Raw genomic sequence first — 25,783 nt, 5'->3', positions numbered from 1 at the left:
GAGGCAACACTTCAACCTTAAAGGCACGATTCTTTAAGCGGAGAGGCAACTTTAAAAGGTGACGATTATTTAAGAGAGATGTGTAAGAAGCTATTGTTTTAAGCATGATTGGAATATTAAAAGCACTTATTATTTAAACAATCTTTAAAGATAATTCTTGAAACGCAAAGATGCTCTCGAAGGATAATTCTTGCGTTGAAACAATGGAGACTGTTGCAGGTAGAAGGAGGAAACATTAAATATTTCAAACGTGGCATCCTCGTTGGATTGTTAGTTTAATAGGATTTTACTTTCGAAACGTTATTTTATTTTATATTCTTCGTTCTAAACTGCTAACTTAAAAGGAAACATGCAACACCAACTCCTCTTTTTTTCGTTACTCGACCAGTTTTTATGCCTCGCACCGTAAAACATCTTTTTCAATCGTGTAATTTATATGGAAATAAGACAAAAACCTGCTGGGGGTAAGATCAAGGTCATAAAATATACGATTCGTCCATTTAATATAAAATTTTAAAATCTGAAAGAGTTTAAAACTTCCGCTAACTTTTGTTCCTAATGGACTCGAAGAGCACCGAGTACACAATAAAAGCACTTGAAGCGATGTCTGTCTGTACACGAGAATAATCGAAGCGTGAATCGAGTGACCACGGTCTATGACGCAATCGAATTTTTGAGAAAACGTAGAGAAACCGAAAATGTGGCCATCCAAATAATTAGATCCGCTTCTGAAAGCAGATGCGTTTCAAAAATAAATGCATTTCCATCCGGAAAACGTTAATTAAAACCGATTTCCTTTATTTTGAAAAAGCCACTAAAATAAACCACGGATTTAATTATGTTTAGTGATCCTTATTTGTACGCGATTAGCATATTTAAGTCCTTTGTCCGTCCTACATTTGTACGGGGAAGTGAAGGAACAATGGGAGTGATTATTCGTCGTCAGAAACCGGGACTTAAACGTGTCTATTAAATGTTAACTTAGCAAACAATGGAAAGAAGAAAGTGCTAACTTCCTCGAAAAACGTCACGTTTTAAAATACTCAATCTGAATATTTAAGTGAGAAAGAAGGAAAAATGAGTTTAGAAGAAATGGCGACGTCTTACTTATTAGAAGAGTGGAATTGTTTATGAGAATTTGGAAAGAGGTCGGAGGCTGGCTATTGTTTATTTTAATAAAGAAACCTCCAGAAGAAATAAATAGGTCGAACTATGTTAAAACTAATAGAGGTCATGTTTCATCTTTTGTATTTTGTTGACTTTATTCGTTTTATAACGTTATGTTGACGGGCATTGAACTCCTATTTTTTGTTATAAAGATTGTTGACTGTCGTGAAACTTGGATGCATCTTCGTGTAAACAATCTTTATATGATGTTTATACTATTTTTAACCGATTTAAAACAATAAAATGTTTTCCAATTAAAGAAAAATTGCAAGATTAATCTAAACATTTGACGAGGTTCTCCGTGGAAGACTTGGGCAAGAATGACGTTGTGGCTATAGAAGGCGAGCATCTCTGCTGGTATCGTGTCATCTCGATCCACAGGTATCACGCAATGGCCCAATGAACTTAAGACAACGCCCCGAATTGCCAGTTCCAGTTTGGTTAGCCGTTGTCGAGTTGTAGGCCGTCTCGATAGTGTGTTGGAGTCATCTCATTACACGACTCTTTTTTCCCTTCATCTGTATATAAGAAATCAACAAAGTGTGACAGATGGACGTTACATTCAATCGGATAATTCTGCGAGGAATAGATAACAATGCCGGAGTGAACATGAACCCGCGTTAATGCTGTTATGGCTGTGGAAAAATCGACCTTATCCGACCAAATTGTTGTGGATGCTCGCAATAATGCTACTACCAATCGTTCGAAAGTGACGTTAGCTGGACACGGCATGAAATTCCTACCGGATAATCTTCATAACGATAATCCACATCTGACCACGTTAGATCTTCGACACAACCTGTTAGATTTGTGTTCGACGGATGCAAGATGCATTACACTCAACGATTTTTCACGTTTCGAGTATTTGGCATACCTGAATATCGCCGATAATAAACTGGGCCAACTGCCCCAATCGATAGGAAGATTGACAAAATTGGAAGAATTAAACATAGTGGGAAATGGATTAACGGTTTTACCTCCCGAAATTGGAAAGCTGGAAAGGTAAGTCATCGTTTTTGTGCAGATAAAAGTTTCTATTTTCGAATACTCCATCAGATGTTCCCTAAATCAAGCTTTCAATCAGACATTTTCCCTAGAGAGCCAGCTGACGTTCTGTCCTTGACCCTTGTCTTTCAGCATTCAGTAGAAATTAAAGCTACTAATTTCGATCGTGTTGTCACGTAACTAAGATGGACGATCGATATAGACGACATTGGAGATGTCGTAAGAGAGTAATTCGAGATTTACAGATATATTAGGCTATTGTGTTAAATAAAAAAAACAGTTAAATCAGTCTTTCTGGCAAAAACAAGATGTTTACCTTTAATTTCTCGATAGATAACATTAAAGTAATTCCTTTTATCTTAAATGTATGGCTAATGATGGCCGGTCATCATCATCAGTCAAGCAAATTAGAGTGTTAGCCGATGATAATTAATGTTAATGAAGCTGCAACAATTACAAATATTCAAAGAAGAAAAATCACGATTTAGAGGTGAAAATATATTTTTCAATTTATAAAGTCGTTTTACTTGACATATATATTTTCTCCCAGAGGATAGTCTCACGATTAAATCACGTAAGACGGGCAGAAAAATCTAAATGTATATATATAAAAAGAAAAACATAAGCGCAAAACGTGATGGGCAGAAAACGAGAAGGTAATTTTATAATAAAGAGATGTTATGTTTTAAAAATATGCCAAGATAAGATTAAAATCAAAGCTAAGTCATCTGTAAATATAGTTCGTGATTTATTGAAGATATTTTTTCTTCTTATCTGCTTTTAGATTCTCGATGAAACAAGAAGGTGGTAAATAAAAGAATATTGCATGACAGGTCACTACCTTTAACTGCACGACCTCCTTCCGGTAATTTTCTAATCATATACTTCAATAGAGGGTAATCTGAACTTGTAAAAATGGGTCGGAAATGACAATTTTTACAGACACACAACCATTGTTTTTCTTTTGTCCAGTATTTTAATGACATTTAAGTCTAACTTGCGAGAGAAAAAAACACACACTGTCACTTCGTATCACCGTCCATACATAGAAATAAACTGTATTCACTGGTTAAAATACATTTCATTTCATTTCCACAAATCAAAATGATATAAAATTAAGAGCCAATATAATTTTTAAATCATGAATGCAATTTATATTTTCATAAATTCACAAAAAATGTTGGCTTATATGACAAGAGATTTTTTAATTCGTGTAACAAAATAAATAATATATAAAGGTTTTATTGATTAATAATTATCTATAATAAACTATACAAACAATATAAAAATGTAACATAAAATGAAAAGTAACGGTAATAGTATTAAGAATTTCGAGGAAACTCTACATCCGTTTAAGTATAAACTTCAACCATTATATTCGCTATAAAAGGTAGAAGTTCGTAAAGATATTCTTTATAAATTTACCTATTTTATAAACTAATTCTTCAAAATATCAAGAAAAAAAATACTTTTTATAAATTAAAAAGCAATAAAATAAAAAATGCAAACCGAAGTTGACGTAAATTAATTCAAAAACTGATGAAAATTCATTAAAAAATTAGCTCATTTGCAATGTAAAATAAAATAAATTATGTCAAATTATTGAAGTATGCAAGTTCAAATATTTTAAGGATATAATTATAATAATCTGAATTAAAAATTATATACATTATAATACTTTTATCCGCACACAAAAAGTATTACAATGTATGTTATTAAACTTTATATGTGTTAAATTATATCATACGTATATCTAAATACATAAGTTATATTGTCGTAAACATATATGTAATTATATTACATGTATGCAATCGTATATATATTGTTATATTTGACGTTCTTAAAGTAACAGCCGGATAACTGTATTCACGAACATGACCTGTTATGTTTTACTAGGTATTAAAATTAGTCGAACAGCTAATATTAGTTAACGTGATGCAAGCATAAATCAAACAATAAAATATTTTTTTCTTAGCCTATATCTGTATCAGATACTGGTAGCACTTTGTTAGTGGGGCGCATTTTAAAAGTCAGGAAGTAACTCGTCAAACTAGAAGCCTAATTACCGAACGGTAAAGTATCGATCTGAATTATTAATGGCCACTTTTTTATTTCTGTTGGATATTCTATATACGGATATCAATCGCGCCGAGGTCAGTAAGACGACGACATCGTTATCGGATCATCACTTAATTGCAGATTACAAGATTGACAGATTGCTACATCTTCGCCGATCCATTCAATTGTATTCTTTCAAATTTAAATGGCAAATTTTACTTCGTTAGTCGATCTGTATTAAGATTGATACAGGATTTAGGACCGGAGATTTTGATCAGATTAGATTACGGAGGAAAAAAACATTATATTGAGCTATACGAACCGTCTTCGAATAAACTAAATATCTAGTTAACAGAATACATATCAGAATTATGAGTTACATTACTTTACATAAGAAATATGTAATGTCTAACTGTTACTGTTATGTTACCATATAATGTATTGAATATTTAATTAAATTAATCTTAAAATATTTTTCGAATAAACTGTTTACTTAAAGAGCTAAATTAGCTTCATACTCTTCACTTTTATAGCCCTAAATATCCTAGATTTAGATATACTGAACATTGAAATTTATTAAATTAAATTTTTAAAAGTTTTCCAAGAAATGCAATGCACTGGAAGTTTTGTAGTGCAAATGTCTTTTATAGAGCGTAGGCATTATTTAGAGAGGATAAAGGAGAGGATAAGAGGATATGCTCCTTCTTATCAAAAGTTTAAAATAAATATATAAAATTTATAATAAATACTTAATATATTTATTTGGGTGACTCTTCTAGTAGTTAAATTAAGTTTTAAAAAATACAATTCAGTTTTTAATCAAAATTTGTGAGACCAAGTCTCAAAAATCGACTTCCTAAAATAATCCAATAAAAATAATTATTATTCTATATAATTTCTGTGTTTTAAGAATTTATTATTTTGTTAAAAATATACTAAAAGTATTCTTGCGATGATACTTCATATATTCGACCAAGAGCAAAAGTCATATTGTGTTTTGAAAGAAATTTGCTGTCGTTTCTATAAAATTCTAATGTATTAATTAGCTAAATTATATGACTATGTAGAAACATTAATAGGTCTTGCCTAATAGTATTGTCTGCATTATAAAAAGCCAATAGCAACAACCACGAGAAATAAACGTGTAGAGAAAGCAAACCATTCGCTTCAATGCATCGACAAAAATGTTAAAGGAATTAATTTGATCCTTGCGAACAGAACCGTCAAATTTCGAATTAAAATCCGCCCGTGTAAAGAATCAAATAAGAAGAATAAACACAAAGACCACAACGTTGACAGATTATTGCATTACACAGGATGTAGCACAAATGCGTGACTCGTACGATCAGCATGAATCATAACGTGACGAATGTCTTCAAAACTCTATTTAATATTCTCTCGTGTACAAGGTTTCTTCATACGCCACTGACTTTAGATGTAACTGCCCTTTCAAAGACAAACAACACACCTTGAACTTAAAATCTTTTACACTTCTAATAAATTTTTATATATTCTTTTTGAACAGATTAACGAGACTATACGCAGATTTCAACCAGCTGAGCACGGTGCCAACGGAGATGGAATTATTAAATAAACTAACCGTTTTATCTTTGAGTCATAATAATTTCATTATGTTACCGTCCACGTTACAGAAAATTAAAACTTTAGAAGTTCTCGTATTAAGTGGCAACTGTTTGACTTGCCTCCTTCAGAAACCTGCAGGGTTAACTTATTTAGATGTTCGTGCCAATAATCTACAGGGGATTATAGAAGTAAATGATCTTCAAGTAAGGAACTTGTACAGATTACAATTTTAATAAAAATATGTACACGAAAATAAAAACAAAACACTTTTTCAGATGCTTCAACATCTCGACATCAGTTATAATTGTGTACAGAAATTAGAAATAGCTTCTTTGTCTCAGCTTCGTTTCATTGACTCTTCGTATAACCAATTGAATTCTCTGACTCTTCATGGTGAATCTTTGCAGATTCTCGTTGCTAGTAATAATAGTAAGTAAGATAAACTATAATTTGATACAGTTTATAATTCGTATATTTACAATTAGATTATTTTTCAGGATTAAAAAAGCTCGAAATCGTATCGAGCGTAAACAAACTGGAAATTTTAGATGTCTCCTTGTAAGTGAACATTTTACTTTACCACTAGAAATTTGTTAATTGTAATTATTTAATAGATTCATTTTATTCAGCAATCAATTGACGTACATACCAGAAATTGTGTGTGATGCTCCTCAATTAGTGATACTCGATGTTAGCCACAACCGTTTGCCAAATATTCCTAATAGGTAATAATATAATTCATCTTTTTTTCTATTGTTTAAAATGATCCAGAATTAAAATTAATCTTGTTTTTAGGCTATTTAACAGTGATCAATCGCAATTGCAAATAGTTAAACTGAATCATAACTTGCTGAACTTTTTACCCGAAATAACAACAAATTTTGCCTGTAGATGCATTCATCTTCAGCATAATCTTCTCTCGTGCCTTCCATTAAATTTATTTATTTGTGCAATCAGGTAAAATGTATTTATTTTAAATCGGATAACAATTTTGTATCCTTTAAAAACTACAACTATTAATCATTAAATAGGTTAGAGGAACTGAACGTTGCCCACAATAGACTTTTGAATCTACCTTTACCCTATCACCCAATACAATTAAAGAAACTATACCTTTCTTCTAATCTACTTAATGAAGATATATTTCAGTTAGTTTCGAAATGTCCGAAATTGCAAGTACTACATCTCGCTTATAATGGTTTACAAGAAATTCCCGAGAGGTAAAATTAGCGATATATTTTTACAGTTTAAAAAAAGAAAAAAAAAATAGGCAATATTAACAAATATTTCTTTAGTATTTTCCAAAATTTATCCAATCTTCGAGAGTTTTCAATGGCCGCCAATCAGCTGGATCAATTTCCTGCAGGATTAATAACACTACCTTTGTTGCAAATTCTCTGTCTACATTCAAACAAACTGACAAACGTTCCCCAACTATCCAAATATCCGAGTCTGAAGGTTAGTAACTTTTAAATGTTTTGAAATTCTTACATAAAGTTATCTTTCTTACGATCTATTCTTTTCTTCATTTTAAAGGCTATCGACCTAGCCTGCAATAATCTAAGCAAAGTATCCTTAATGTCGATAATATCGCCTCATCTTAGTTACCTGGACTTGTCATGTAATAGCCAACTTCAGATAAACCCAACGGAATTTCATAGCCTTTGGTAAGTAAACTAACGAGTAAAGACATTAAACGTTAAAAGTACTTTATTGAAAAAAGAAATTGTTTTCTTTTCAGTTCAGACAGATCGGTAGGTATTGTTAACGTCGACTCGAAGAGAAGAAATGCCGTTCCTTTCACTAATGAGACTAATAATATAAACAACGAAGATGAAGATCCGTGGGTTTTGGGCTTTACCGAAACCTATAGTGGAACTGCCAGGTATTTTTCATTTTTATATTAATTTTCCTTTGAGAAATTAATTAATATCAACCTTAAAATTATAATTTCTTTTGTTTAATTTAGTATTTATAATTAAATAAAAATCATTTTTGATTCAGATCCGAAATATTTGTTCTACAAAGTATCATTTGTGTTAATTAAATTTAAAATAAATTATTTATTATTTGAAGTGTATTTAAATTTTAAAATGAACAGATAATTGTTTCCGGATAGGTTTAACTTAAATTGTTTATAATTAATTCAATTACATTCTAAACACTTTAATAATTAATTTTTCGATTAATGGTAACCAATTATGCATTCAGAACAAATGTTCTAGATATAAATATATTTTTAAAATCAAATAGTTAATTAACCGCGAATATTTTTAATCACAATGATTTAATACATTATACTTATTCAAATTAAATCCATATTTAATTCGAAAATATGAATATTTACAATATAATATGTCGTCATAATTTTATAAAATAATATTTTCAAATTGGATTGATTAGGAAAAAAAATGTTTGAACAACTTTTATCTTAAATATGCGAAATGAAAAATAGTATATTTAATATAAAGGAGAATTTTAATTATTTCATTGTTCTAAAAATGGTTTCTCATCCCTGACCCATATTCGATGACACTGTAGGGTTAGGCCCGCTGGTAATGGGCAAATTTCAGACCAAGATCTATCCGTTTGGCAATGAAAAAAAACAAAGAAAATTAACATATTCTTCTAATAATTTTTTAAAAACTTTAATATTCATTTCGTATTTCTAAAGAGTAGACAAATTTTTATTAATAGTTTATAAAATTTCCCGATTAAAAAAATATTATTTATTTAGAACTTTAAAATAATGTATTCAGTTCAGATTATTGAATGGAAAATCTCTGAACTAACTTACAATTTTCTTATTACTTCATCCAGGTTAAGCATAAGTATGGACAAAAAGAAGCAAGAGTTATCAATAGTCGTTATCGAGAGCAACGACAGAGAACAAGTTTCTCTAGTAAAAAGCTTTTTACCTCAATTGTTAAAAGCTGAAAAGTCACGTACGGAAGGAGCCATCCATTATATGTGCAATACAATACTTGCTGCCCTCAGGTATATTATTTCGCCACTACTTTTCCTCTTAACCGTTCTCCAAGCCAATGTAAAAAAACGACAACGCAATTTTTAGGTTGATAAAAACAAAATGGCCACATTCCGATCCTTCTTTAACCCTTTATTGTCTAACGCCCTCGCCCGACGACGACGACGGTTGTTTTGTCCTGAGGCTGGTCAGCGCCGGACAACCCGCCGGATGCGTTTTGATTGATAATGGAGAAGCCATTGCCATAACAGAAAACAATATGGAGGACGTTCCTTCCGTCAATCAAGACTGGGAAACAGCTTTAAAGGTTATTAAAATAACTATTTTTAAAATGTCATTAATTATGTCGTCGCCGCTAATTACTTCTATTAATTTCGTAGGCTGGTTTTACTACTTCCAACAAATCGGCACTGTCTACGGAGCATCTTCAACCCAAACGGAAAACCTGCTTCATTTCCGAACCGCAAATGAAGGAAATTCGTTTAAAGAACACCGAATCGCACTTAGTTATAGGGAGCAGCGCCTTGTGGGAGGCCCTAGAAGTTCAAGAGATACTCCAAATTGTCGACAGAAACGAACAAATAGTGCAGAGTTCTAAACACCTTTCGGAACTTTCTATGGCTATAGGAAACAGGGAAGGTGTGTGTATAGCGGTTTTAGCGCTACAGCTAGACAAAGCCAATTTATTCAGTAATTCGAGCAGCAACAACTCTAGCGATGATAATAATCAGAATATCAACCTGTTATCTAGTTTTCCGAATATATCGAACTGGCACAACGAGGACGAAGACAAGATACAAAACGACGAATTGATCGAAGATGCTGAGAAATACAAATCTTGGGAGTATATGTTAGAACAGAATCACAAAATGCTCTTCTCTAGAGAACTGGAGACTATTCACAGATCTCTTGCCTACAGGAATACACCCATACAGAACGAAGATTCTAGCAATTGGTGTAGCAATAATACCTCAATTCATCCACACAATTTTCGGGGACGTTATTATTGTTACGGTTATTACGACAAAAGCAAATTCCCATTTTAAATATTAATTATTTTAGAGTTGTAAAATTTGTATTTAATAAAGTATTTTGTTTGAAAATAATTGTTTTATAAACTGAATATTACCGGCAGTTAGAAAAAAAAACAATATTCATGAATATTAATAGGTTAACATCCTCCTAACCACTGAATTTTTTTTAAAACCTACAACTGTAAACCTATACCTTCAAGAAATAATTTTGTATAAAAACTTGCCTATTATTTTTCTTTCTTATGGGCGTTTCCTTTAAATTACATTCGCAGTCATTTTTAAATATTTTACAGGAAAATATTAAATAAATCTGCTCTAGTTCAAATAGTGTCTGTCTATATTATTTAAGCGTTAGTAATTAAAACGTTTGTTAATATAAAAAACGTACGCGTTACAAAAACCGAAGTCTAAATAAACGCATTTATATACAATTTCTCCCATTACTACAATGTATTAGATAAAATATATTTCGTATCGGTTGTACTGTACCTAAGATAATCTTACTTTGTGAGAACTTCCTATACAAATATGTATGTTAGTTATCAAATTAACTGTACACTAATGTTGCCAACGATTCCAATATTTATATGAATATTTTTTTACAGATTTACAGAAATCTAAATTCTTTATTTTTCCGATACATTTAAAAACACATCTGTACATTTATAACTAAACCAAATATGCACTGTATTTTAAATTATTTAAATTTCGGCAATACGAGACATTCTCGTAATTCAATAAAAATCATCTTTTGGCAAAGATAAAGAATAAAGGAAATGCGTGAAAGACAAGGAATGCTACAAAGTGGCTAATAATCCAATTACTGAAACTTTTGATGCTAACTGCATTTTTTAAACCATCAAATTGTTCCAGTAAACCATAAAGACTTCTCAAAAACATATTTCTTATATAAATATCCTTAGATAATATACACTTTAATAATTAATTTTTCGATTAATGGTAACCAATTATGCATTCAGAACAAATGTTCTAGATATAAATATATTTTTAAAATCAAATAGTTAATTAACCGCGAATATTTTTAATCACAATGATTTAATACATTATACTTATTCAAATTAAATCCATATTTAATTCGAAAATATGAATATTTACAATATAATATGTCGTCATAATTTTATAAAATAATATTTTCAAATTGGATTGATTAGGAAAANTTTTTTCTTTCTTCATTTTTTACAAACTTACAGGATTAGTTTTAATCATCAGAAAAAATTATATATATATATACCATTGAAATGTTCATTTCTTAAACAATAAAATTAGATACATAATTTTCTACAGTTCAAATTTACAGTGGATTTATCATCAGAATAATCATTTTCATCATATACATAACTTTTCTCTGTAAATACAATGACAAAGTCATTTTAAACTTTCCCTGATTTCTTTTCTTCATTTCTTTGTTGCAGAAAGATATGTTACAGATCACCCTATATATATAATTTGTTTTTGATACATTATAAAATCCAAAATAACATAACTGCACAACTACAACGAATTAAAATAATCTGGTCCAACAATCTCTCAGGAACAATAGAGAAGGATGATCATAAAGTCAACAAGTAATTTATATATCAACTTGAGCATAAAACAAAAAACTAATAATAATAGTAATTCACTGTATGAGCACAATTTCAGAAAAGTCATAGAATGTTCATTTGTAACTCAAATTTTTCCAAAACTTTCCATTTGTCACTGAATGATAATTGACAGAACAGCAGTGAAATCTTTGTCAAAGCAATTACAAATTAGCTATTCCTTGTATTTATACTCCACTTATTATTGGTCCATAGTTATTGTTCATTAGTAATTTTCACAATGCTTTACATATAAACAACTTTGTGTTTACCCACCGGCACATTACCGTAGATTAATATTTGTCTCGGCACATTTTGAAATAGTGCATTGTTCTAGTGAAGTCTAACTGTTTGGTTTTTGCTACTTCTGCAAAATAGCGCCCCGTGGGAAGACATCAAATTAATGTCACTATATAACAAGTTATATTTATTCTTGTGCAAAACCTTCTGTTTCTTCAATGGCATAAGTTAATTTCTCCACTAATTGTTCATAGCTCTTATAAGGAGGCAAATCTAGTCTATTAAAACATGTGTGACTTCTTGGAAGCCATGTCTCTTTGCCAACTTTTTCTATACAAAATCGTTGTGGTCCATTACTTCCTGCAAATAAAAATACTTTTATTAGTTCATTACAAAATTATTAATGTTAAATCCAATAACTATAATTTATATAATCAAATAAATAAATAAATTGTTCATATGATAAATTACTATTTGTACTTCAGAAGTTTGTATCAACAATGTATCAATGTATCAACTATATGTAAACAATGTATCAACTATAACAGCAACATCAGAAGAGGATCAGAACTCAAAGGACAACCAACCAACTAGTAAAGAAAACTACAGCAGTAACATGGAATATTTTTAGTGTCTCAAAATCCTCTACCAAGTTTAATAATTTGTGTGTTTGTTTTTAACAACTGTTTTTTAGACTTCCATTGTTAGGAAAAACCAGCCAGTCACACTCAATGTATTTTAATTAGTTTCTTTGTACTTGTAATTGTTATTTGGAAATTTACACATTGTGGACACCCTTGGGCCCTCCCCTTTCCTTCGTTCCACCCTTACTTTTCTATCCTCCTTTCTTCACCACTTTGTTCTACACACTCTCTCTTCCCCCTTCCTTCCATTTCCTTATTTAGGGCTAAGTCAGCCGTTAAACGACAGACAGCCCTCTAATTCCTTTATTAAAAGTAAAGATCTCACATGATCCTTCTGATGATCATGTGAAATCTTTACTTTACTTTTAATAAAGAAAGGAAGGATGATCATACTTCTTTTGACATTTAAGAGCAGTCACGAGCAAACCTAACTCCCCAACCATGCATACAAGGTCCTAATGTGTGGTCCTGGGGCTTTGGCAATGTCAGTTTATTTTCTATTTCATGCAATATTAATAAAACGATAGTTGTCACAAAGAATGTACAAACTAAACTTGACCAGTGAAAAGATGAAAATAAACTATTTATTATTAGTTTTCATATCCTTAGCATATTTTATACTTAGTAAACTTAAAATTATGGAGCTGGCCTTATTGGACTTATGGAGCCTATGAAATTCTCAAGGCCCACATACAGAAAAGTTGTTCATCGCTGTTTTAGAAGATATAGCTTACACTAAATTAATCAAATCTATGGCTACAATATTTTATTAACTTTCCTATCTAATTTTATTTAAATTTTTAATTAAAATAAAAAATAATAATGGATGATGATAATAATTCATTCATTCTCACATTCAAAAATAGTCTTACCTTGCAATTCCTCCATAGTCAAGTCCTTCTTCACCACGAAATGTAATGAATAATCTACGACGTAATTCATGTGGTGGTACCCTCATAATCTACAATATTTCAGAAAAATATTTAATTAATAAAATTTAAACATAACATTTTAAAAAATAATTGTTAATATTTAATTCATAACATACATTTTTCAGAAAGTTTTTCATTCAAGTTCAATGGTACATACTAACTTAATTGTGGAAATAAGTGAAAACCAACACACAATTGTAAATTTAAATTCTTGCTTTTGAGTGGCTGCATAAATAATTCTTAATATTGTATATTATTCTTTTTAGAAATGCATCATCATTATATATTAAATGTTTTTGAGACATTCCCATTTTGAACAATGTTTGATTGTTCAATATTGTTCAAAACAGTAGTTATTAATTTAAAGTGTATTTAGGCTTCAGATCTGAAGATAAGATGCTATTTGTCTCAAAGAGCATTTAATCCATTATAAAAACAGTCTTCTTAAAATTAATAGTATACAATATTAAGAATAAGTATAGTAAATTTAATAAATGAAAAACTATTTGTTTNTTTAAAACTGCACCATTCATTTATAAACACCCTGTATATATATATATACATACATTATGGAAAACTTATTTTAGATATAAATCTAGAAGCCAAATTTATTTTTATTGCTACTATTAAATTCAAACTGAATAAATAAAGCAACACTAAAACTACAAAATGCTTAGTATTTAACACTCTATTTTTAAAAATGTTTTACCTCCTTTTCTGTTTGATGTTATCATATTTCTGTCTATTTTCTTCACTTGAACAAACATTATATGTATAATATGTATTGTCATACTATATTAAACTATGAATTGTTTATAAACAGATTTTAGTAAAGTAACTATCAATCAAATTGTTAAATTTATTATTGAAAACATTTAATACAATTAATATTTTTAATATTTGAGATAAAATATTATCTTAAACTTCTGATTCAGTAATAGAAATAAAGGTAACTTTTAAAAATACACATAAGATACAGGAAAAAAATTTAAAAAATATTACACACATGCAAACTTAACCTTAACTTAAAATATAATCTATGTTATATAATATGCTTAAACTTCTGTATACTTTAATATAAACAATAACCAAGAACTGGAGAGAGGGGGAAAAATTCTACACGCAGCTTTATTACAATATGCAAATAAATTGAATTAAAAAACTCTCCTAAAAATGACTCTTGCTATTACTCAACATTAACATCATGTCTTTGAACCTACTAACCAAAACATAAATATTTAATTTAAAAATCTTTTTAATCATCCATCCTCAATCTCTCTAAGGATAAATCATTACAAAGATTTTGCTAATTTGTTTTATAAATCAAATTTTCTTTTATGCAATATAAAAAAAATAATTATTTATATGAGGGCGGTTTTTCCAAGCTCCAATGATCCATAAAACAAAGACAAGTGTAAATAACAATGAATTTATTACCAAAAGTTAGGAACAAACATGGTTACTTTTGACATATCACTGTGAAGATTGAGGAATTTTTCATATCTGTTAACAAGCTTTTCCATCTCCTTGTCATAGAATGTTGCTGCCAGTGAATTGAGATGGCCTTAACAATGTTGTTTTGAAGGTTGTCATTAGTCTCAAACCTCTGCCCTGCTAGCAATGTTTTCAGTTCAAGAAAGAGGTGGAAGTCTTCACATATTAAAAAGTTCCAAGCTGGGTGGAAATCTTCACTGCCTTTAAACACCCAGCATATAGCCCTGATTTAGCGCCGAGTGACTTCCACCTCTTTCCTGAACAGAAAAAATGGCTAGGAGAGCAGAGGTTCAAGACTAATAACGATCTTCAAAACAACGTTAGGGCCCATCTCAAGTCATTGGTGGCAACATTCTATGAAGAGGGGATTGCAAAGCTCGTTCATAGATATGACAAATGCCTCAATCTTAATGGCAATTATATCAAAAAGTAACCATGTTTGTACCTAATAAATTCATTTTGTTATTTACACTTGTCTTTTTTTTATGGACCATTGGAACTTGGAAAAAAAAAACAGCCTATGTATTTCTAAAGAGATGTTTTAAGAAATTAAAAAGACATGTAAAAATTTATAATAAAAGTTTAGTTTTAAAAAATTCAATTTTACTTACCCATTAATTCAGCAAAGCCTCCCACTGGAACTCTACATGTTCCAGTAACAAACTGTAATAATCTTGCCCTTTTTTCATTATCCATTTCTCTCACAAACTGCCAAAACCATATTATTTGTTTACTATTGCGAGTGTAATGTCTATATATTGTGTTTCTCTGCCAATCTTCAATATCTATTTCTTGCATTCCACATAACATTAACTGAAAAAAGTTTAGAATATACATATATAAAATTAGTTTGAATTAAATATTACATTTCAATTATTTCCGTACACATATATCTTGTAAAATAAATAAAAATATACTGATTAAAAACATTAATGCTCAAAATTATTTTAATGTTTTAAGTGTTTGTAAGATGTATTTTCTAAAGAAATTATTTGTAAAAATATAGAAAGATAGTAAACTGCTTTAAATTTCATTCTAAAAATGTATCTTAAAAATGCATATAAAATTAACCTCCAATTCTCTTTCATCAAAATAATGTAGCCACTCTAAAGGAAGGACCTCATTAAAACCATCTAAGAAACCTTTAGTTTGTTCTTCTTGTCCTCTGGAGAACCTCCAGTCAGTCATCAATCTAAAATATAAGATTAAATTTGAAATAAAATTAAATCAGATAAAAAATTTTTTTCAATACTATAGTACTATACTTATTTCTAAAATATTCTATATTCTATAAATAACATATTTATAAAATTTTACTATTATGTAAAATTTAAACTAATAAATTTTATTTCAATCAAATAGTGTTTTCCAAATTTTTATTAAAATTCTATGTCCAGATTTATGTAATAAAATTTCAAATCATGTTAAAGATAATTTTTACTTTTTAAAGAAACTAGTTTTTATTTCTTCAACTTATCATCATCATCAGTGCAAAAATTCATGTACTGTAAATTATATACTTAATTTTCTTATGCAGTTTTGTAAATCATCACCACTAATTCAATTTTACATTATAAAATTAATTTTTGAAGCATCTGTAAAAAATTAAATAATGAAATATTTAATAAAGTACTATTACTTTTTTCTTTTTTCAAAATACCTTAAATATTCATCTTTGTTTTCTTCATTAACTTGAATTTTTCCTCCACCAGGTTTCAATTCATGAGACTGTATTTGGCCTAATATTTCAAAATCAACACTAAAAAAGAGTTCAAGATCACATTCTTCTATATTATTCTCCCTGAAAAACAAGAAATTATAAAATTAAAACAAAATTTGCATTTTTTAAATACTCACTGTTGTTTGTAAATAATATTTACAAACAATATCAAATATATATCAAATATATCAAATATACAAACGATATTGTTTGTAAATAAATTAATATTTCACTGACTTTATGCAAGATACTAATCAACAATATAAAAAATAAATTTATATCCATTTGACTATGACTTTTTAATTATTATTATTATTTTGAAAATGTGACTAAATTTTTTATGATGTTTTAAAATATATTTTGCCATTAATATTTTTTTTATTTCATAATAAATCTACAAAAAATAATGTTTGAAAAATGATGGTAAAACTCCTAGTTAACTATTTAATCAAGACAATTCAGAAAAAAAAATTTAAATGCAGTTTATGCAAATTCCTGTGAAAAAATGAGAGAATATTTTAATTTAATAATAACCCAAAATTTTAGCTATTAAATATAGTTAAAAAGAGTTTTGAAATATAAACAGATTTTCTTTTTCATTCTTTTTAAGACTGTTTCAATTTCAGTTTTTTATAAAAATCATGTTCAGGGAGAGACCAACTTGTCCCTATTGCAAGCACATAGCAATTAAGTAGACAATGATTTAACATGTGACTGAACTGATAAAAAAACAAAGTAAACAAGTTCCAACTTCACTTTTAAAACACAGGTTCCTTGTATTTTGGCAAATTTCCCCAATTAATGTCCACAGGCTTAGCTGAGATGCTACTCCATTTTATTGTAACATTTTTTTTTTGCAGCTATTGCTGTAATATTATTTTTTATACTACAAATTTCCTGGGACTACTTTAATTTGTTCATTCATGCAATCAGACATATTCTGCACCCTTGCTTATAGGGTATGTTACATTCAGTTCACTGGTTTCAACCAATCAAAATAAACATGTAATTGAATTTAAAAATTTTACAATTAGTCAAAAAATTTTATGAATAATAATTATAAAATAATCCAGCATAAAGTTGCTTAACTTTCCCAGCAACATTTAAAACAGATGGATGTGATGATCACATCCATCTGTTATGATATTTTATAAAAAAACTTTATATTTTTAATTATTATAAAATGTCAAAAAGCTTAATTTTGAGGGTAGGGATGTGTTTTATAAAAAATTGTAAATGCTAATAATGAGTAAAATCATCATTAAGTCCAACCTTACTCGAGATATGGCAAGACTCCCTTTTATCTCCCACTCCCTTGACTTTTAATCAACAAAATTTAATAACATCAATCTCCCTAATACACAAAATACCTGAAAAATTTCAGAAATTTTTAACAAAAAGCACAAAAGTTATTAAACTTCAAAAAAGGTGACAAAATCATGCTCCAAATCCACCCACTAACACCCCACATACAGAAAAAACATCAAATTGTGTTGCATTTCTCAATGTTTTACGGTCCAAGTCCAAAAACAAATCTTTGGGTATCATTTTTTTGACTGATCAGTTATTTTCCCTCTGTTATATATAACAGCACCAAGAGAGTAAAAATGCAATGGGATATAACAAAATCCATATGTTTGTTTCTTGGAGGAAATGTGTTCAAAATGCCTTGCATTATAGAAATTAAATTTCTACTTTTCTTTCTTTCTCACCACTAAGGAAACCTTTACTTTACACAACATTTACCTTTTACTTGCAAGATAATAAAAATTTTGTATTTGAAAATTTGAAAATTAGATGTTAGTAAATTAATTTAAAATTATTAATTTAAAAAAATTCTTTAATCTAAATCTGTCATAAATTTAACTTTGAATATTAAAGTAAATGGTGCCACTTGTATGTCGAAACACACTACAGATGATGCTTCCGTCATTAGATTCAACAGGCCCGCAATTAAGCTATTGGTGAATTAAAGCATATTTAACAATTGTATTATTATTTGTATGTTAGATACTTCTGTGAGGCCCAAGCAATACTCAAACTCACATGTTAAAAATATCATAAACGTGTCAAATCAAGATATCAGGCTTTGATTCTAACGCTCATAAAAATTGGAGGAAAAACCTAAATAAAATCGGGAAATAATAAAATTATTAATCAAGAGAGAAAAAAAGTTTTTAACTAACCTTAAAAGGAGATGCAGCACTAATATTATGTGTCAGACTTATAAGGATTCAAAACAATTAAATACAAGCAGGAGTTTCAAGGTGCGATTAATTTAACTTGATCGGATTAAAACACAGTGTCAAATTAAATCGTTGGTAGTCCAAAATAGTCTTTCATCTGTTTGGATACAGGAAACTGACCAATCAAAAGCTAGAGATCTGGGAAAGAGAATCTTTTAAAAACCTGGATCTCAAGGACAAAGGCAGACTTTTTCCCTGCTTCCCCTAGTGAAGTTAACTGTAGAGACTTCTTCCAGATTTCTCCCAGCCTCTGATAGTATCAATTACTGTCCAGACTTTCCCCAGCTAACAACTATAGTCAACTGTCCAGACTTTTCCCTACCTCCACAAGTGGACACCATCCTGTTTGAACTTCGGGCTATCACCCTTCGTCACAACCCACACCATCGAGCATTGACTGACTGCCCTGGAGCCAACAACTGAACAGTCCAGAGCCACCAGAAGACAAGACACACTAGATTCTAAGACTTAGTATAAATAAATGGGCTTGTTTGTCACTGTAGCTATTTGTCTCACTTTCCTTCATCCCACATATGATAAGTCCTCACATTTAGATATCACCAATTCGACGACCTTCACACTTCTTAGGTTATTGTTTTAAATGATTTTCTAGCTTTAGGTTAAGTTTTATCATTTTTATGGTTTTCATTATATTGTCAAACATTATATCATGATTTCAGTTTGTTCTGTTATTGATAAATCGATGCCCACTGTATATAAAGCTATAAATAACTTAGCACGTATAGAGAACGCAATAAGAGGACTTGATCCAAGACTAGAACAATTATATCTCATATCTGCATTGGCACATTCATACATCACTAGACTCAATGGATTTTATTGTGGAACCACAAATTCCACAAAATACAAGTTGGGAACCCCTGCTCTAACCATTTTGCAAATGCAGGAATTTCAAAACAGATTATATATTGCTTTCTCTAACATTTCAACAGTGGAGTACATCACAGAGAAGAAAGGGGTCTGGTAAAACAGCAAAAATTCTAACGAAAATCAAGTTGAAAGAATCAAGGATCACCAACTGCAGTTCATTTTAATGGAGTACAAACCGACCAGGTCAACAAATTCAAATATCTTGGCTCAATATTGCAATTAAAAAAAGACTGCTTCCACTGCAGAAATCAACAGCATAGGTTTACAGGAAATAATATTTGGCCAGTTCAACTTTTACCTATGGAAAAGAAAAAAATCTCTCTCCTGGCACAAAGTTGTGCCTATACAGGGTTCTAATTTTACCCATATTTCTCTATGGTGCTGAAACATGGACTATGCTGAAACCAGATGAGAATAAACTAGAGGCATTCCAGATGTACTGTTTGAGAAAAATTCTGTAAGTAATCCTACCACACCACATATGTAATGAAAACATCAGGAAGTGCTGTTTAAATAAGTCAACTATATCATCAATCATTTGACTACAGACTACAATGGTTTAGACATATATCAGAATGGATCCATCTCATTTGCTATACGAGTTACTGTGAATAGAAAAACCTGATGACTAGAAGACAATGTAATGCACCCAAAAAAACCAGGCAAAAAATAATTGAATTAGACATACAGTGCCAAAGACTAATATTCTTGGAAACTCACACAGCTTCTGATCACCAACTATGGAGGAGCATTGTTAAAAATTCCTGTAAACCCATGGCAACTTACTGACTCTGTAGTCATATACTTCCAGTGGCAAACTAATAGGATATATATCCCATTAGCTTGCCACTGGAAGTATATATATATATATATATGATAAGATAAAGCAATGACAAGTTTTAATTCAATATGTAGTACTAAAATTAAAAATTTCATGTAGTCGGCTCCATCAGACTTTGAAAACAAACACATTCAATGTCAACAGAAGCAAGTAATTCCAAACAGAATAGACATGCGAAAAATGTAGCATGGAAGGTTACTGTGAAAGTTCTCTGAAAAGTTCTTTATTTTGGATAAAAAATCTTACTTCATCCTCTTATGGTAATGTTGGATTTTATACCAATATTGCCTCTACACCTACAAATGTAGTTTTCCAAGAAAAAGAACTTGAAGGTAAAGTTCTGGTTTGGATTGTAATGGGACCAAAGGATTAAGTCAAATCCTAATCAGAAAATCAAGTTTTATCATCAACACCCAGCAATATTTCAATAAATATACATGATGTTTCCTGATTCCTAACATTCAAAAGAACTGTTTTCCTGCAGAATGCATCTTATAGCCAGATTAAGACTATGTTGGATAACCTGCAACAAAAAAAAAAATGTCCTTTTCATTGAAAAAGAAGATAACTCTGAAAATGTGCCCCCAATTGAGGAATTGAGGATTTTTGGACAATCCTCAAGGTAGTTGTTTACAAAAAAAGTAAAAGAAAAAAAAGGCTAGTCTAATCACTGATCAACTGCATAAAGTAATATCTGAAAATTTGAAGTCTTGTACAGAAACTTGCACTGCACACCTGAACTTGAATCACCCGTGTTCAACAATGGGAACTTGTAGAATTACAAAAATAAATGTCCAGTTTTCATCATCTTTCAAAAGAAAACTCTATGAAGAAGTTCATAGAGTTTTCTTTTTTTTCCAAAATAAAAACTACATTGCACAAACTTGTTTGGAATTTTTTCCAGACAAACACCCATCATTATGCATTATTGTTGTTGATATTTCTTTCAATACCAAAAATTCCAAATATATATATATTATTCTGTTCATAAAATTACATGTTATATTAAATTCACGTATTTTAAATCAACAATTTATTTTAAAATGATTATAGCATTAGAGAAGTGTTATTAGACAAAATCATCAAATTTATGTAACATATTTTTTATGATCTCATTAAAAATTGTTAATGAAATTAAAATATGTAAAAACATATAACAGAAAATACTTACTTAATCCAAACTAACGAATTGTAAAATTCAGGATCAATTGTTTCTATATCTTTCATAGTTAACTTTTTGCCTAACATTCGCTTATAGAAAGGTAATGTAAATCCACTGTATATAAATTTTCCATGAAATAATGCCTAAAAGAATTGTCATTATTGTAAATTTTATAAAATAAATAAATATATAATAAAATTTGAAATTTACTTACCATAGCAATAAATCGACCAATAAACCTAAAATATAATAAATGATCTGGATTGACAGAAGAGGCAGGATTGATTTGAAGACTGTAATTATTTTTGCCTGCATATTCAAAAAGGCAATACATAGGATTAAGTACCTCATGTGAGAGAAGGAAAAACCATTCCCTGAAATAAAAATAATTAGATTAATACTTCAAACAAATTTTAATTGAAATCATTCATATTATAATTTCCAGCATAATTTTTCCAAGTATGATTTTCAACATTACTAACAAAAAAAAAAAAAAAAAATCAATACAACTATATTACAGAATTCAAATAAAACAATATTTTTAATCTTAAATTTTGTGTTCATGAAATCAAATTTTTCATTTTTATGTGCAGAATCAAAAATCGAATTACAGTAAGACCCCGCTTAACGCTGATTCGATATAACACAGTCTACTCGAAGCATAGAAAAACCTCAAAGTTCATATTGATTTTAAATTATTGCAGAATTTTATTGATTCATACATAATACGATTATTTACGAACATGAATCAATCAGAAAAAAGTGGCAAAAAAATGTACTTTCTTTAAATCTATGTTTGTTTGGTGCAATTTTGGAAAAAATATAACATCATGGATGCCATAGGCAATATCGGCTTTGCTTGGCAAAAATTAACTGATAAATGCACGAAGTGTGGAAGAAGATATGGCTGAAGGTATCCAAGAATTCTCAATGAGAAGAGCCTATTGCTGTATCTTTAGGTTGATCAAACTCATCCTAATTGATACAGCAGGACTAGGAGATGTAGACGAACAGGATATTGAGGAGTTACCGCAGGTTTCTGGTGAGATCTTGTCAACGATGACCTTCAAGAACTGACAAAACAAGGAATCCATCCATGTAGAACTGGAAAATAGTGATTCTGAAAACAAAGAACCCAAAAAATATCTCTATAGATTTCGTTAGTAAAAGTTTGGGAACGATAACTGAAATTGTTGATCAAATTGTAGCGATGATCTAGATTTTGAAAAGAATGCAAAAGCAAAACGAGGCATTTTGGATGCGATCTTCTGCTACCAACATTTGCTTAAGGAAAGAAAAAAGCGACAAATGAAACTTTACGACTTTATTGCAAAAAAACAAGAATTTCAGAAAAGTCAGAACCTTCATCACAAAAATGAACTATTAATATACACAAGAAATGTATAATAATATATGTTTATGTGTTATTTAACATATACTATTATACAAATTAATATAAAAATAACTTAAAATTAAAGTAAGATTTTTTTTATTTTTGGCCAAGTGTTCCCCTATCCCTATTTACTCTATGTTAAGACAACCTAGTTTAATGCTGTTTTGTTTAGCGCTTTGTTGTCTAGGAACGCATTCCCCATGTTAAGCAGAGTCTTACTGTATATATATAGCATATATAAAAGGCAAAATTTAATCAGACATTGGTATTATGTAAATAAGAAGCCTCAAATACTCCCAGATCTTAGATATGTCATTAAACATGAAACTGAAATAATTCCAGACAACATGTTTATGTTAACAATACAGAAATTTGTGTTACAAATTCACCATGTAGTAGTAGTGAATGGCCATGTTATTCACTGATTTCCTTTTGTCCACTCATAACGGTAATGTAATGTGTTTTACTTCTAACAACATAAATAAAGTTATTGCAGATATAAGTTGTAGATACCCATTTAAACACCCTTTAATTTCAAATCTATAAAGAACTATTACTGATTATATTAATATCAAGATAATGTATCAAAATTTTATAAATTTACATAAGCAATATATAATCAAGTCAATTCAGAGAGAGTTTTTAAATGAAAGTTATTAATTTGTAAATTTTCTGTGTGGTAAACAAATATTTCATTTTAATTTAAGCTGGCATGAAATTTCATCCATTAAATAGTGCTGAAGAGTGTTTTGAAAAACAGATTTTCTTTTTTGATTCTTTTTTAGGCTATGTTACAATTTCAGTTTTTTATAAAAATTAAAACCGTGGTTTGGTAAATAAGACCAACTTATTTCTGCTGCAAGCACATAACCATGTAAGTAGATAGCAATGTAACATGCAATGAACTAAACAGAAACAAAGTAATCATCATTCCAATTTCACTTTTAAAACACAGGATCCTCATATTATGGCAAATTTTCCCAAGTAATGTCTATGGAAGCCCATAGAAATTAATTGGGATGCAGAGATGCTAATCCATTTTACTGAATGTTTTTGCAGCTATTGTCACGTTATTATTTTTATATCACAAATTTCCTGAATCTCATTTGTGCAACCAGACATATTCTGCATCTCCAGCATTTCCATTGTTTCAAATAGCACTGAGGATGACAATATATGGGAAGATGTAAGCATTAAATCTAACATTGAATCAGAAGATCCCAATACTGAAAGTAAAAAGTTTCTAACTCCACTATCATGGAAAAAGAGTGATATATATCTTACTTTACTGTGCAATAAATACTGATTCTATTGTCATAAATTTGTTTCAAGTTGAAAAAAAAAATCCATTGGTGAGCATGTAGAAATTAAGACGAGTCTTAGATTTGATGGTTTCTTATATTCAAGTAAATATGGTACAGGTAGACCTCTTACAATGCGGTTTACGGTATTTAGAAACAAATTATCTTTCACATAACAGAAAAATCGCAACGGATCACGTGATACGAGCCGCAGTTCGGCATACAGAGCTAAATGTCCTTGAAAACAGCTGTTTGTCCACGTTGGCATGTTATTCCTTTGAAAGTTTCAGGGGAAGACTGGTTTCTAGACAGATGTGCATCAGTTACTGTAAACATTCAAATATATCACTAAATTTTTGATCATTTATACTCTTTCAATAAGTGGGGACTGCAAAAAAATAGTCCAAAATATAGTATAAACTTCTATTGGGTGTATATTTTTAACAACATAGTGAAGGAAAGTTATTTTTTGCGATTTTTACTATCCACAAAACTGATTGAAAAAATTTTAGCCATAACAATTCCGAATGAAAAGAAAGGACCGTCGTTAAAAAGGAAATTTATAACTCTTCAAACAAAGATAGAAATTTTGGATTGAATTAAAAATCAAGAGTGGATAGCTGATATTAGTAGGCATTTTAATTTAAACGAGTTGACTATTCGGTTGATTAAGCAATCGGGAGAAAACATTAGGAATTTGGTCGCATCCAGATCACCTATTCTTGCTTTTTATTATGAGTAGAAGATATGAACAAGAAATAGTTGTCTTTAAATAAAACTGCCTTAAAAATATTTGATTATTTAAAACAAATGAAATAGTTTTCAACTGACGAAACCAGTGTTAAATTTGTGGCTAGCAATGGCTGGTTTGAAAAATTCAAAAAACGCCATTCAAACACCAAGTTTTTCTCATTTTAGAACCAAATCCCAGTTTTTGTATTAAGTTGGTGTCTCTTATAACACGATTTCCCAAAACATGGTATTTTCAAGGAACGTATCTACTGCCTTGTAGGAGGCCTACCTGTATAATTCTTTATCAACTAAATTTGCAACTGTTTTAAGTAATCTTGAAACAAACGAATCTTCATTCACATTACCAGTAGCAGCGAGGGCAATNACCTGTATAATTCTTTATCAACTAATTTTATTTAAATTTTTAATTAAAATAAAAAATAATAATGGATGATGATAATAATTCATTCATTCTCACATTCAAAAATAGTCTTACCTTGCAATTCCTCCATAGTCAAGTCCTTCTTCACCACGAAATGTAATGAATAATCTACGACGTAATTCATGTGGTGGTACCCTCATAATCTACAATATTTCAGAAAAATATTTAATTAATAAAATTTAAACATAACATTTTAAAAAATAATTGTTAATATTTAATTCATAACATACATTTTTCAGAAAGTTTTTCATTCAAGTTCAATGGTACATACTAACTTAATTGTGGAAATAAGTGAAAACCAACACACAAT

General features: G+C 29.6%; 2 protein-coding genes across 4 annotated transcripts in view; one reads left to right on the top strand and one right to left on the bottom strand.

Annotated features, from left to right (window-relative positions):
- The first annotated feature begins 775 nt into the window (after positions 1-775).
- Positions 776-10,080, top strand: LOC111623405 (PH domain leucine-rich repeat-containing protein phosphatase 1-like). 3 transcript variants are annotated; one of them, XM_023365968.1, is made up of 14 exons: positions 776-2,169; positions 5,756-6,017; positions 6,090-6,243; positions 6,312-6,372; positions 6,444-6,539; positions 6,610-6,771; positions 6,846-7,034; positions 7,110-7,272; positions 7,351-7,481; positions 7,556-7,699; positions 8,635-8,811; positions 8,888-9,107; positions 9,181-9,439; positions 9,552-9,757. In XM_023365968.1, the coding sequence occupies exons 1-14, from the start codon at positions 1,799-1,801 to the stop codon at positions 9,611-9,613; spliced, it is 2,451 nt and encodes an 816-aa protein (XP_023221736.1). In that variant the 5' UTR covers positions 776-1,798; the 3' UTR covers positions 9,614-9,757. The 3 variants fall into 3 exon arrangements, with proteins under 3 accessions (XP_023221736.1, XP_023221735.1, XP_023221738.1); XM_023365967.1 differs by having other exon boundaries at positions 9,181-10,080; XM_023365970.1 differs by lacking the exon at positions 776-2,169 and adding an exon at positions 5,623-5,667 and having other exon boundaries at positions 9,181-10,080.
- A 1,563-nt stretch (positions 10,081-11,643) lies between these two features.
- LOC111623400 (E3 ubiquitin-protein ligase Su(dx)-like) overlaps positions 11,644-25,783 on the bottom strand; it is a 32,150-nt gene continuing 18,010 nt past the window's right edge. Inside the window, exons 8-14 of the mRNA XM_023365964.1 lie at positions 25,528-25,616; positions 21,820-21,979; positions 21,615-21,748; positions 16,406-16,546; positions 15,817-15,937; positions 15,357-15,558; positions 11,644-12,035 (exon numbers count right to left, since the gene is read on the bottom strand). Of these exons, the coding sequence (XP_023221732.1) occupies positions 11,863-12,035; positions 15,357-15,558; positions 15,817-15,937; positions 16,406-16,546; positions 21,615-21,748; positions 21,820-21,979; positions 25,528-25,616 (1,020 nt within the window). The 3' untranslated portion in view covers positions 11,644-11,862. The remainder of the gene's footprint in view (positions 12,036-15,356; positions 15,559-15,816; positions 15,938-16,405; positions 16,547-21,614; positions 21,749-21,819; positions 21,980-25,527; positions 25,617-25,783) is intronic.

The sequence above is a fragment of the Centruroides sculpturatus genome, unplaced genomic scaffold, assembly GCF_000671375.1.
Source record: "Centruroides sculpturatus isolate CEXI.00-Female unplaced genomic scaffold, Cexi_2.0 scaffold314, whole genome shotgun sequence".
Taxonomy (NCBI): Eukaryota; Metazoa; Arthropoda; class Arachnida; order Scorpiones; family Buthidae; genus Centruroides; species Centruroides sculpturatus.
The sequence above is the reverse complement of the archived record's forward strand: the minus strand, read 5'-3'. Positions and strand labels throughout refer to the sequence as shown.